This window comes from Arabidopsis lyrata (genome assembly GCF_000004255.2).
Source record: "Arabidopsis lyrata subsp. lyrata unplaced genomic scaffold ARALYscaffold_4, whole genome shotgun sequence".
In the NCBI taxonomy this organism is placed as follows: domain Eukaryota; kingdom Viridiplantae; phylum Streptophyta; class Magnoliopsida; order Brassicales; family Brassicaceae; genus Arabidopsis; species Arabidopsis lyrata.
In genome coordinates this window covers 12,303,569-12,316,589 of record NW_003302552.1, presented here as the reverse complement: position 1 = coordinate 12,316,589, position 13,021 = coordinate 12,303,569, and the positions used below count along the sequence as shown (strand labels likewise).

At 32.2% G+C, this 13,021-nt stretch overlaps 2 protein-coding genes and 1 non-coding gene across 4 annotated transcripts; 1 reads left to right on the top strand and 2 right to left on the bottom strand.

Annotated features, from left to right (window-relative positions):
* Positions 1-6,020: 6,020 nt before the first annotated feature.
* LOC9315200 (histone deacetylase HDT4) lies at positions 6,021-7,871 on the top strand. Of its 2 annotated transcripts, none has more exons than XM_021028154.1 (8): positions 6,021-6,136; positions 6,525-6,595; positions 6,686-6,900; positions 7,014-7,033; positions 7,119-7,154; positions 7,233-7,306; positions 7,395-7,527; positions 7,620-7,871. In XM_021028154.1, the coding sequence occupies exons 1-8, from the start codon at positions 6,124-6,126 to the stop codon at positions 7,664-7,666; spliced, it is 609 nt and encodes a 202-aa protein (XP_020883813.1). In that variant the 5' UTR covers positions 6,021-6,123; the 3' UTR covers positions 7,667-7,871. The 2 variants fall into 2 exon arrangements, with proteins under 2 accessions (XP_020883813.1, XP_020883812.1); XM_021028153.1 differs by having other exon boundaries at positions 7,617-7,871.
* Positions 7,872-8,600: 729 nt separating this feature from the next.
* Positions 8,601-8,672, bottom strand: TRNAG-UCC. Its single transcript has one exon. It is a non-coding gene; the product is annotated as a tRNA-Gly (tRNA).
* Positions 8,673-9,416: 744 nt separating this feature from the next.
* Positions 9,417-11,920, bottom strand: LOC9317030 (UDP-D-apiose/UDP-D-xylose synthase 1). The gene is made up of 9 exons (XM_021028148.1): positions 11,571-11,920; positions 11,251-11,343; positions 11,058-11,165; positions 10,629-10,743; positions 10,417-10,550; positions 10,229-10,330; positions 10,027-10,119; positions 9,802-9,937; positions 9,417-9,715 (listed from the first exon to the last, which is right to left on the bottom strand). Exons 1-9 carry the CDS (start codon positions 11,844-11,846, stop codon positions 9,603-9,605), a joined length of 1,170 nt encoding a protein of 389 aa, XP_020883807.1. The 5' UTR covers positions 11,847-11,920; the 3' UTR covers positions 9,417-9,602.
* Between the last annotated feature and the right edge of the window lie 1,101 nt (positions 11,921-13,021).

The following is a 13,021-nucleotide window of genomic DNA, read 5'->3' as shown; positions in this document are numbered from 1 at the left end:
GTCAAAAAGTGGCCAATCAATACGTCAACTTTATATGTGGCCATTTAAAACATGAAATAAACGTTGACTAACGGTTTGGAACATGAAAATTCGTTGACCAGGCCAAAATAGACATGCCGTTATCAGTCGTTAACGAAACCTCTAACGCCCGTTATCACCCGTAACGACTCTGTTAATCAACTTTCAAATTGTGGCCAATTTAAACATCAACTTCATATGTGGCCATTCAAAACATGAACTAATCGTTGACTAACATTTGAAACATTAGAATTCGTTGACCAGGCCAAAATAGACATGTCGTCATCATTCGTTAACAGAACCTATAACATCCGTTATCACCCGCTAACGACTCTGTTAGTATGTCCAAAACGACGTCGTTTTGAAAATAATCGAGAGAAAATCAGGACAAATTTTTTGTTTAAAACATAATCCAAGGACATGGTTTGATATAGAGACAATCGTAGAGCCAGTAATTGGAAGCAAACATCGTTTATATATTTGTTTTAAATCTAAAAAGGAATCATGGAAGCAAACTTGTAGACCCATCATAGGACTAAATTAGGCATGGGCGTTCGGATATTCGGGTCGGGTTCGGGTCGGGTTTTTTGGGTTTGGGTTTTTCGGGTTTAGAAAACTAAAACCCGTTCGGGTATTTTAAAACTTCGGGTTCGGGTCAGGTTTGGATCGGGTATTTCGGGTTCAGATTCGGGTTTACCCAAAGTATCCAAATATTAGAAATTTTGTATCCGATTCTATGCAAAGTATTGAAAAATACTCAAAAAATCTATAAAACCCAAGTATTTTAACCCGAATCTAACCCAAATTAGCTAAAACACCCGAAAATATCTTAACATCCGAATAATTTTGGCACTTAGGTTATTACCAGTATAACTATTACTAATATATTATAACTATGTACTTATATTTTGGGTATATTCGGGTATTTGTTCGGGTTCGAGTTCGGGTCGGGTTTGGGTTTTCGGGTTGTGAAGTTTAGAATCCGTTCGGGTATTTTAAAACTTTGGGTTCGGGTTCGGGTCGGATTTTTCGGGTCGGGTTCGGTTCTGTTCTTCGGATTCGGGTATTATGCCCAGGCCTAGACTAAATATAGCTTTTCAGAAATGGAGATAGAGATAATAGGACTATTCATCTTCTTTGAGCTGTTGTAGAAATAGATTTGGGGATTTGGTGTTTTCATTTGGGAAAAATCTCTTTGGACATACTAACAGAGTCGTTAACGGGTGATAACGGATGTTATAGGTTCTGTTAACGAATGATGACGACATGTCTATTTTGGTCTGGTGAACGAATTCTAATGTTTCAAATGTTAGTCAACGATTAGTTCATGTTTTGAATGGCCACATATGAAGTTGATGTTTAAAATGGCCACAATTTGAAAGTTGATTAACAGAGTCGTTACGGGTGATAACGGGCGTTAGAGGTTCCGTTAACGACTGATAACGGCATGTCTATTTTGGCCTGGTCAACGAATTTTCATGTCTCAAACGTTAGTCAACGTTTATTTCATGTTTTAAATGGCCACATATGAAGTTGACGTATTGATTGGCCACTTTTTAAAAGTTGGGAGATAAAACGACATTTTTCCCAATTTGATACCGTGTTGCTCTTCTTCTCTTATTTGTTTAATCAACATTTTCTCTCTATTTCTCTCTTTAATTAGTTTCTAATTAATCATACATATAAAAGTAGTGTTTCACTCTTCCATGATTGGTCCACTTGGCAATTATTTTAAAAACTAAAATTAAAATTAATAATATTTATATCCAATCAAAGTATAAATATAACATATTTAATCATACATATTAATCTACTTTTAAGTACTAAATTGTAACTGAAATTATAATTATAACTGAAATTATATAAATTATGTATTAAATATTTGTCTCCACTCAATGTCATTCAACAACACTATTAATTTTAATTGTAACCCCCTAATTTAATTATTTTCTAAATGTAACTTCCATCATCTCATCCTATAAGTAATCACTTTCTCATCCTCATCTACCATATCTCAAATCATAAGTATTACTCTACTTTCTTTTTTTCAATCTTATGTTGTTGCATTGGTCGAAAAATCAATTGAGACATCATTATAAGAGTTTGCTTCTAAATTTTATGTCTAGATATGGTATGTATATTACATTTTTCCAATTTTATTTTAATTATAATGTGTTACTAGAATATTCTTTAATTCAAAATTATTATGTAAATAAATTTTTTGATGGTTATAACAAAAAATTCATATTTATCGATGGAAATTCAAAAAGAGCAATTCAATCAATAGCACAACAAGGAGATCAAGTTGAAAAAATTCATCTCCAATATCTACGTTAGACATTTAGTTATTTTTTTACATATTCATGTATCTTTAAACTGAAATAATTATTGTAATACATTTATCAAAGAAATTGTACCTACTTTTTTTTATCTCAATAATTGTTTTCAAATATTTTTAATATACTCATCACCATTATGTTTAGTTTGTTAATCTAATAGACAATTATATAAAATATTATTATTATATTTATTTTATTCAATTTTTGTATTGTTTTGTTTTTATCTCAATAATTGTTTTGTAATATTTTTTTAATTACTCACCATCATTTTGTTTAGTTTGTTATTCCAATAGACAATTATATAAAATATTTTTTATTATATTTATTTTTATTCAATTTTTGTATGTTTTAATTTCTTTATTTCTTAACTTACTTTTTTCTTATCTCAAATATATTTTTGTAATATTTTTAATATACTCACCATTACATTTAGTTTTTATCCAGTAGATCATTATATAATTTGACACAAAATATTCGTACCCAACCCCATATTATTACCTATGTAAAAACTATTCCTCAGCATTGGCTTATATAAAACCAATATTAATAACTCATACTAAATAAATATAAGACATCACCCAACACTACTAAAATACATTTACTATGTGATTAAACTCACATTGACCATAATGTTTTTTTTTTTCATCGCATTGACCATAATTATAATTTGAATAGTTTTCCTACTAATTTTACAAACTTTATAACTCTTTAAATGCATTTATTTTGTAAATGTAACTTCCATCATTCATCATTGTATAAATAAACATTTTTAGTTTTCTTATTTTCCTCCACCATATCTAAAAATGTTAATATATGCATAATAATTTTACATGTTAATGAATGAAAATATGCAACAAGCCACGCATAAGCAAAACAAAACAAAATTATAATATTTATTTCTAAATTCTAATTAACTCATATTCAAAGCCATGGTTAAACTCCACATTTAATCCAAATGTAAATTATAAAAAAACTTCATTGCACATTATAACTCCATATTTAATCCAAGTGTAACTCTTACCCAATAGTTACAAAAACTTCATTCTCCCACTAAAATACATTAAATATTTGATTATATATATTGACTACAATTCATAAATTGAATGGTAAATATAAGACAATATTATTAAATGACTCTAAAATACAATATAAAACGAGATTGAATTCACATTATCATAATTTTCGAATTCATGAATAAATGCACATTATCATTAGCTTAGGCATTGAATTCTCATTTTTCTAACGGTCAACTAAAAACTCTAAAAAAAAAAGTAATATCAGTCTAACGTAATACTAACATGGAAATATCACTTGTATATATATTTAGATGTGCACTTTAGTTTTGGACTCATATTAGCTCTAGAGTTCAGCCTTTTAGTTTTTGAGAAATATTTTATATTGTTTAATTTCCTATTGTTAGTTAAGTCTTGGTTATGTATATCTTCTTTTGTTTTTTGTTTTTTTTTTCCTTTAAGATCTTCTTTGGTTTTTGCTTTGTCCTAAATGTAATTGATGAATTTTTTGCATCTTCTCCAAACCATATTCTTCACAATATGGTAGAACTAAAAACTACTGAGGAGGATGTGAAAGAATCAAATGCATTTTAAGCCATTAAATGTATATGAAGAAATGAGTGATGGAAAATAAAGTCAATTATAAAAGCAAGCAAGGATCCATGAGAAAGAAATGAGGATATGTATGATAGGAAAACAAAGTTTTGAAAGGAAGAGGAACGGTTATGGAGGTTCATGGAATCAGAACTTCACAAACAGATGTAGAGCACAAGGTTTATAAAGTTCAAATGGTGGCTAACTTGAGGCAAGTGTTCGGATAATCTCGGAAAATGGTGAAATATGATGATAGGTATGATAATAATAGGTTAACATCGTAATTTACTTGTCTTTCCAGATGAAATATTTTCAGTTAAATTTTAATAAAAAATTTCTTATTATTGTTTATTAAATTTATAAATATATATATAGCCTCATGGGTGTTAATTAAATTAAATATGATCAACATAGGTGTTCACTAAATTAGGAAAAATGTATATATTTTTATATTAATATATCCTATAAATTTTGTAATACTTTTGTTTGTTTTATTTTTCTAAGTTTGTTCTATAGATTTTTCATTTTATTTTAAATTTGGTATGATAAATAACCATACTAAATAAATTTGACAAAAATGCAAGGTTTCACTTTGTTTTTATTTGACCATTTAACTTCCACATCGTTGCCATATAGGAAATTTTGAGATTTAATTTTCTAGAAAAAAAATAATTTTTTTTTACTATGTTAGTTGAAAAAAAATGTTATTTTTTTATTATTTTTTAGAAATATAATAGAAGCCATTATAGAATAATCCACGCGTCGCGTGGACTAACACCTAGTTTATATCAAAAGCAGTGTTCAGCCTTCAGAATCATATACATAGTTTTATTTCTTAAATAAAATACTATTAAAAAACTCAAAAAAAAAAAAACAAATCCCCTGATTAATTGGCTAGGCACTAGATTTTTTTTAGTGGTCCGATTAGCATCTAGCAAAAATTTTGATCACTAGTTTTTTAAATTTAATACATGAAAAAAAAAAAAAAAAAAAAAAAAAAACCTTTGTGCCAAAGCAATTTGGGTAGCATTAAGTTTAACTTACGCACATCCAATATGAGCAAATCATCATTTGCAGGCAACTCATACGACATGGCTTTACAAGATATCTAATAAGGCCGATCAAAAATAGGCCCACTAAAAATTAAGGCCCATTAACATAGCATACCGAAAAGAATAATAAAAAAAATTGTTTTCCAAAACTGTCGTAAAACCCTACCGGCGGGATTTTTCCGGTGAACAGCCGTCCCGAGTGATTCGGGCTTTCGTCCGGCATCTTATGGCTCTGTTAGCCAAGATGGCTGGCTTTCGTCCGGCAAATCTGGCTTCTACTAGCGGTTTTGGCCGGCTTTTATATTTCTTTAGCCGTTGATCGGTTTGTATACCGATTGTTTTTAGTTTCTCTTTCGTTTATCTGTCAATAATTCTATGGATTTCAGTTGGTGACTAGTTTTAGGTGTTAGTCACTTAAGATTATTCTCGCCGGCTTGTATCTCTAGAAAACTCGATTTGCAGGATCGCCAAAGTAATGAAAGGAAGTTTTGTTTCCAGCATATTTGGATTGCCTGTAGCCGTTCTACATGTAATTGGTGCTTCGATGATCAAATTTTGAGGATCAATCAGATTTTCTATCCTTTTTACCCGATATTCGCCGGATTTCTTGTTTGATGATTTGGCATACGGATGGGGTTGAAGTCTCTGTTTTTGTATCCTCTCTCCCTGTCTTAGCAGTCTCTGGTGAATAACAACTAAAATCGATGTTCGCTGTTATACCGGCGTCGATTGCGTTCACCGGATCGGAGCTTTTGTCGGCAAAGGATGAAGGAATGTTTCATCATTTCTCTTGCAACACGTTGATTCCACGTGTCGTTGTTTTAAGAACGTGTATTGTATTAGAGATTATCCTTCCTTTTACAAGATGTGATGTACTGGGCCTGTGGGCTGTGTATTCTGTTGATCTTTAATATACATAATCTTTAGTGAAAAAAAAAAAAAAAAAAACCCCTACCTGCGAAAAGGAATTTTAAAGAGCATCCTTATAAATAAGCCGCTCCATAGTTTTTTTGTTTGTTTCCTACAAACTCTAAAACCCTAAATTCTTCTTCTCAAAGCAGCCACACACACACACACACACCTCCACATCTTCCTCTTTCACTAGCTATGGAGTTTTGGGGTATGTCTCTCTAAAAATTATACCTTTATTAAGTTCTATTGAATACCTCTGTCTTGTGTTGTGTTCAAAAATCTGTGTTGAATTCTCTCTATTAGTCAATAAGCATTGTCTTGCATTCGAAAACTGTATAATTGTTTGCTAGTATTAGTATTCTTGGAGTTTAGGTTTCAAAAGATCAATCTTTGTGAGTTTAGGTTTCAAAGCATCTATCTTTGTGAGTTTATGTTTCAAAGCATCTTTTTTGTGAGTTTATGTTCAAAGCATCTATCTTTGTGAGATTTTGTTTCAAAGCATCTATCTTTGTGAGTTTATGTTTTCAAAGCATCTGTCTTTTTGAGATTTTGTTTGCATTTGTACCCAATGTGTGATGAATAATGTTCAATTTTAGGTATTGAGATTAAGCCAGAGAAGCCTTTTAAGATGATTTCAAAAGATGGATACATGGTCCATGCCAATCAGGTCTGTATCAGTTTTGTAATTCCTGCAAGTTTCTCTCTTTGTGTAAACATGATTGGTATTGATTCTGTTACTTGTTGTAACATCTCTTAGGTTACTCTTGGTGAGGTTGACAAGGTTAAAGAAGATGAGAATGTTCCCGTTTATGTGAAGATTGGTGATGATAAGAGTGGGTTTATCATTGGAAACCTCTCGCAGAAGTTTCCTCAAGTTTCTCTTGATATCTTCTTAGGGCATGAGTTTGAGATTTCTCACAACTCTAAAACAAGTGTCTATCTTATTGGCTACAGGACCCCTATGGACGAACAATATCCTTTGTTTCATTGCCTTTTTTTTAGTTCAATTCATGGTCACTTGCAATTTCAAGCTTTGTTTGTTTATCCTTGATTTTGTTTTGCTCTGTTTTTTTGCTGTTGCTCACGGATGAGGAGATTGATTCCGGTGAGTTATATATAATTCTTAGTCAATAATTTGATTTAATCTATTATGAAGCTTGAAGCTAATCTTTTGCTTTTGGTTTTTGTAGATTCTGAGTTAGAGGAATTTATGGAACAACAAATTGGTATGTTTACTTTACTAAGCTATTGCTTTGTGGTAATTAAAGTTTATTATGAATCCTAACTTTGATATTGTTGAAAAGATGCTTTGCCTCAAAATGAGATGAATAATGAGATGAATCCTGAAGAAGATGGGTCATCCGACGACTCAGATGAGGTAGATTTTACTTGAAGGAGTTACTGATAAGCAATGAATCAGTATAAAAAGCTAATCTTGATTGTTTTTTTTCTGTATGTTTGGTTAGATGGGTTTGGACGAGGATGATGAGTCTTCGGATGAAGAAGACGTAGAGGCTGAAGCACAGGTTCCTCCGAGCAAGAAGATGTCAAATGGTATACATGGGATACCTAAAGGTGGAGACAAGAACAAGTCATCAGGTAACTAAAACTAAAAGTTCAGATATATAAAGATATAACTTTGAGTATGATTTGGATTATTGATTTGGTTTAAAACCATTTTGGTGTAGGAGGGAAAAAGAGATGTCCATTCCCTTGTGGTTCTTCCTGCAAAAAGTAGAGGATATATGCACACACCAAATCACATTTTTCCATAGAAATTTGTACTTGTTTTTATTATTCAAAATTTTGGATAGTTTACTTTACCCTATTGGTGAATGTTTGAGTGACTTATGAGGTTTTTGGGGTTGAAAATTTTGGGATTATTCTGTCGTTTTGGAGTTTTAATGGTTTAAAACTTTAAGGTGGTGTTATTCAATGATGGATTTTAATAGAATTGAAATCCAACACTAATCCAGTGTTATTTAACTAATGATTATAAATCTAACGTTTAAATCTGGTGTTATTAGATATTATACTTCATTAGATTTTAAAAGTTTGGTGTTATTCAATGGTGGAGTTAAAGTCAATTCTTTAAGGTTTGTAAAATTCAGTGTTATTCAAAACTAAAAATTTGTAAAATGTTTGTATATTAAGTCATTTCAAATGAAACCTCTTTGGAGTTTCATGAGTAAATTATTAGAATCAAAATCCAAGATATATTGCAGAGATTTTGAAATCCACACAAACAGATTCTTAAAACCAATATCAGAAAACAAATCTAAACCTTAAAGAATTGATTTTAACTCCACCATTGAATAACACCCCCTAAATGAAATATGATTTGTGTTATTCGAATTTCAAAATCATTTTTGCTTTTCAAGTCCATAAATTTTTCAGTGATGATTGCTGATGTCGACAAGTTCTAATCTAATCTTGATCGCAATACTAAAGTAGAGTATATCCGTATATGTAATAAAAGAGTTAAAAACGGAAGTAGTTCAATTAGTCAATGTCCTTTCTTTTTTACTCCCTATTGTAAACAATAATAACAACAACATTCGTTTGTAAAGTAAAGATTAAAAAGATGTTTAAAAAAAGGAACGAAGAAAAAGTAGGCAGAAATGTGTGGCAAAACGAATGAAATTAAACATTCAAAATCTCCAAAATTGAAATGCGTCTGCCGGGAGTCGAACCCGGGTCTATTGCTTGGAAGGCAATTATCCTAACCGTTGGACTACAGACGCTACCTGTTACTTTATTTATTATTAACTTATATAACCAGTCAACATCTACTTATTTATTTTTACTGGGGAAACCTTGTTTGAAAAATCGCTAGGCGTTAGTCGGACGTTCGATATGGGCCTAGCGATTAATCAAAAAATCGGATTAAAATCGGGAATTAATAGGGGACTAGTTTTAAGGTTATTTTAATTTTTAAAGATATATTAATCTAATATTGTTTTCAAAATTGCAGTAAACACATAAAAATATATTTTAAAGCAAATTTTTATGAATTTTTATTAAAAATTATGATTTTTATTAAAATTTGAACATAAATTATTGTAAAATATCACAAACTTCCAATTCCAATGATTGAATAACAAAAAAAAATGTTGTTTTATATTTGCAATAAAAAAATAATAGGAATATATAAGAATATGCGGAAATTAATCGGATTAGGCGGAAATTAATCCGATAAAACGGATAATAATCGCATGACTGAATTTTTTTAAGAGATTAGTCATTACTCGAAGCGGAGAGGGTGGACCTAGCGATTAAACGGAGACTAATCGGAATAAGCGGAGATTTTTAGAACAGGGGAAGAAACACATTCTGTACTTGATAGACAAAAAAATATTTGAACTCGTAAACACGTAAACGGAGCATTTTGAACATATAATAAACGCAAACATTACTGTCTGTATCATTGGCTACAAACTATTAACCTTTTGCTTTCAAACAGCTGCGACATACATGGCCAACAAACCAACCAAAAAGAGAAAACTAGTAACGAAAATATAGAAGATATACTTGATACGAACCACCGTGATTATACTGTTTTCTTTTTAAAAAGGTTTTCTCTTGTGATGAAAAAAAAATAGAATCGAATAGAGTAAAATGCCAAAATGATGCGTGTTTAACGAGTCTTGTTGGTAACTTGGGTCTTGGAGAGTTTAGGAAGCCACTGGTTTGGATGTTGCTTTCTTCACAGCTTCAGCGTATGTCTTGTGCTGATAGGTTAAGGTCGACTCGAGCAAGTCCCACAACGATGTTTTCGGGTTCCATCCTATTTCCAATGTCCAAACTCTATCAGAATAGCCATTGATTTTTATTTTAAAGCATTATCATCACCATGTTAAATATGGAAATTACCGAGCTGGCGGTTAATGATGGTCATGTCTGGGATTCTCTTGTCACTGTCATCATAACCTTCCCCGTAAAACTCTTTGGAGCTAACATCAACCGTCGGGCTCTCAATGGCTCCTTCTCCACTCACTTTTGCGTAAACCTGAAACATGATTCATTTCGATATTTCAGAACCACAGAAAGAAAGAAAACTCCAACTCTTTTGGTTGTTTTGAAACCAATCTTCCTCACCTCAGTCATCATTTCCGCTAGCTGTCGTACTGTAACTTCATTGTTCGGATTGCCCACATTGAAGATATGGCCATTTGCCCTCTCTGGGTTTTCCTGAACCACAAACACAATATATCAGTGCAGGTTTTTAGTTGGAACTTCTTTGGAGTTAAACAGTTTGTAAACGAAAACCACAAAGAATGATATAAGCAATAGAACGTACAATCATCAAAAGGACAGCTTCGATAGCATCCTTGATGTAGATGAAAGTTCTCTGTGATTCTCCACCATCCACAAGCTTGAGAGGCTCACGACGTAGAAGATTCTGAAAGATAGATAGAGATGCATTAACTCAAAACTTGCATATACACAGGATAACATTGGGTTATATACTTTGATTTGAACACTTACATTACTAAAACAGGCAAGGACACGTGGGACACCTTCGCTAGGACCATCAATGCCGGGGATGAAATCCATCCTAGGTCCAATCCAGTTAAAAGGTCTTACAATGGTGAACTCAAGTCCATTCTCAGCACCCTCAGCTGTCACAAGAAACAAATGAAGTCAAAGTGTAAACCTTTTGGTTCTTACCACACATCATCTTAAACAGAAATGCTTACCGTAAACAAGTCTCTCAATCAGTTGCTTTGCACACGCATATGACCACCTCTGCTTCTCAATTGAACCAAATATGCAAGGAGAAATATCTTCTTTAAGAACATAGAAAGCAGGATCCTGTAGAAAGGCACAACAAACAACATTAGTAAACAATCAAGCCAACCTTAGGCAATTGAAGTTCAAGAAACCATGTTTTCTACATGCTTAAGATCCCACACATTCTTAAAACGGAAAATATTAACTATTCCAATCTGTCTAAAGTCTTAAGTGAATTAAACAAATGAGTTTTACTAGATCCAATGAATAATTCATAATGTAGCTAGGAAAACGAAAGAAAATGTCAGCTTCAACATGTTCCTCAGTACATTCATTGATTTGATTGATAGAAAGACAACAACATGTTGAAAGCGAAAGGTACAAATAGGCATTACCTCACGCAGAGGATGATCCTTAGGAAGAAAGCTACCAATGGTTTTTCCATACACTTCACAGGTAGAAAAGTGAATGAGACGCTTGTTGTTCTCAGAACAGTATTTAACCTAACAAAACCAACACATTAAACCAATCAATTTCAACTGATAACGAAGCACAAAACAATGGACGAAGTAAGAAGAAAACACATACAACTGGAAGCGCATCAATGAAATTGCTGTAGATTGTATCAAGAGGACGTGTATTGTAATCAGCTGGAGTACAGATCGCAGCAAGATTTATAGTCTGCAAACTCCAAAAAACAAAGATCAGAATCACATCACAACATTCCCGATCTCAACACATCGCGAAATTAAGCAGATAATCAAAATGCAAAATATCTGAATTCCGATAAAGAATCATCAGATCTGAGACTACAATCATCACAATCACACTATCATTGCTAATTTCTTAACCATAAACAACGAAGAACAAGAGATAAAGAAGCGAAATCGATAGAAGAAGCATTTTACCAGATCTGCCATCTTAATAAGACCTTCAAGCCTCGAATCATGCTTAATATTGATACGATGAAACTGGATCCGACCACTCCATTCAACGGTATCTGGCTCAAGCAAGTGTTTGATCTTATCGTTGTAAACATCAAGCGCAAGCACCTTGTGAGGCGTCTCCGTCATCAGTTTTTCACAGAGATGTGAACCGATGAAACCTCCGGCTCCGATCATGCATATTGTGATCGGTTTTATCGGTTTTCCGTCTAGATCCACTCTATTAGCTCCGTTCGCCATTTTTTCTCAGATTAGAAAAAAAAAATCGAATTCTCTGTAGAGAGAGAATCTAAAGAGAAAGAGAGAGTGGTGACGGTGGATACTTAAGAGAGAAGAAGCATCGCATGTGAAGAGAGGCAAATTGGTTCGTCGAATTTTGAAATCTCAATCTCGGTATTGGCGCGTGGTGTGTACTCGCTTTATCTGTAGATCCACGTGATCTCGTCTCGTTATTATTCGAGAGGAGGATGTGATATTTTTATTTGTTCGACTAATGATTTTGTATGATTATTAATTATGAGTGTTTAGTCTTAGGGGGGGTATTGATCTAAGGAATGTGAGAGAATTTAATAGAAAGTTGAATTCTAGTGTTATTTAATTAGAGATTTTGTAAATTCTTTTAAATTCATGTGTTATTGAAGATGTTAATTTTTAAGTTCTATCAAATTCAAGTGTTATTCACTATTATAGAATTTTGTATGGCAACATGATTTAACAAGAATTTAATAGAAACATTAGTGCAGAATGTGAAGAAAAAATTCTGAGCTTTTGGGGTGAGATTTGGATAGATATATATAATTAACAAAAACAACCTCACAAACAAAATCTTAACGCGTCGTCTTCGCCTTCATATCTTTTCCCATTATTTTCAGAACAGTTTTGTATCTAAACCAGAGATGGAGAGAGATCTAAAACATAAGCAATCTTGGTTTGTCTGAGATTGAGAGAGAGATCTAACACAGGAGAAGTTTGAGACTGTTTCTGTCGGGATTTCGGCGACTGAGTCACAGCGACTATTCTGGGTCGAAAACAAATTCATGGTTTACTTGGCTTACAGCTTTTTGCAAGTTAGACATCAATGGTAGATACTCTTCTTCTCAAATTTCACAGATCTAAAATCTATGGATTCAATTCTTATAAGAAAAGAGAGAAACTCACTTTGTAGTGAACAAATGATAAACTTTTGATCAGACCCAAAATAAAAAAACTATCAGATGAAGTAAGATGTTTGGTTCAAAGATCAAGAGAAGCCTTTGATTGAACTTCGTTTGTTTTTGACGTTGTGGGAACAAAACAGAATATTTATCAAAATTCCATTATATTCTGTTGAAGTGTTGCAAAATATATTGGGTATAATTATAAAGAAAGATTTTAATTTTTTCAAAATCTGTAATTTATGTCTTCAATTCTGTTCA

What these genes read in the sequence shown, in the direction of transcription:
- LOC9317030 (XM_021028148.1), bottom strand. Translation starts at nt 11,846, where the DNA reads ATGGCGAACGGAGCTAATAGAGTGGATCTAGACGGAAAACCGATAAAA. An exon ending in TTATTAAGATGGCAGATCTG is followed by an intron (nt 11,344 to 11,570) that starts GTAAAATGCTTC and finishes TGGAGTTTGCAG; the next exon opens with ACTATAAATCTTGCTGCGAT. An exon ending in AGGATCATCCTCTGCGTGAG is followed by an intron (nt 10,744 to 11,057) that starts GTAATGCCTATT and finishes GCCTTTCTACAG; the next exon opens with GATCCTGCTTTCTATGTTCT.
- LOC9315200 (XM_021028153.1), top strand. An exon ending in GGATGAGGAGATTGATTCCG is followed by an intron (nt 7,034 to 7,118) that starts GTGAGTTATATA and finishes TGGTTTTTGTAG; the next exon opens with ATTCTGAGTTAGAGGAATTT. An exon ending in AGACAAGAACAAGTCATCAG is followed by an intron (nt 7,528 to 7,616) that starts GTAACTAAAACT and finishes ATTTTGGTGTAG; the next exon opens with GAGGGAAAAAGAGATGTCCA.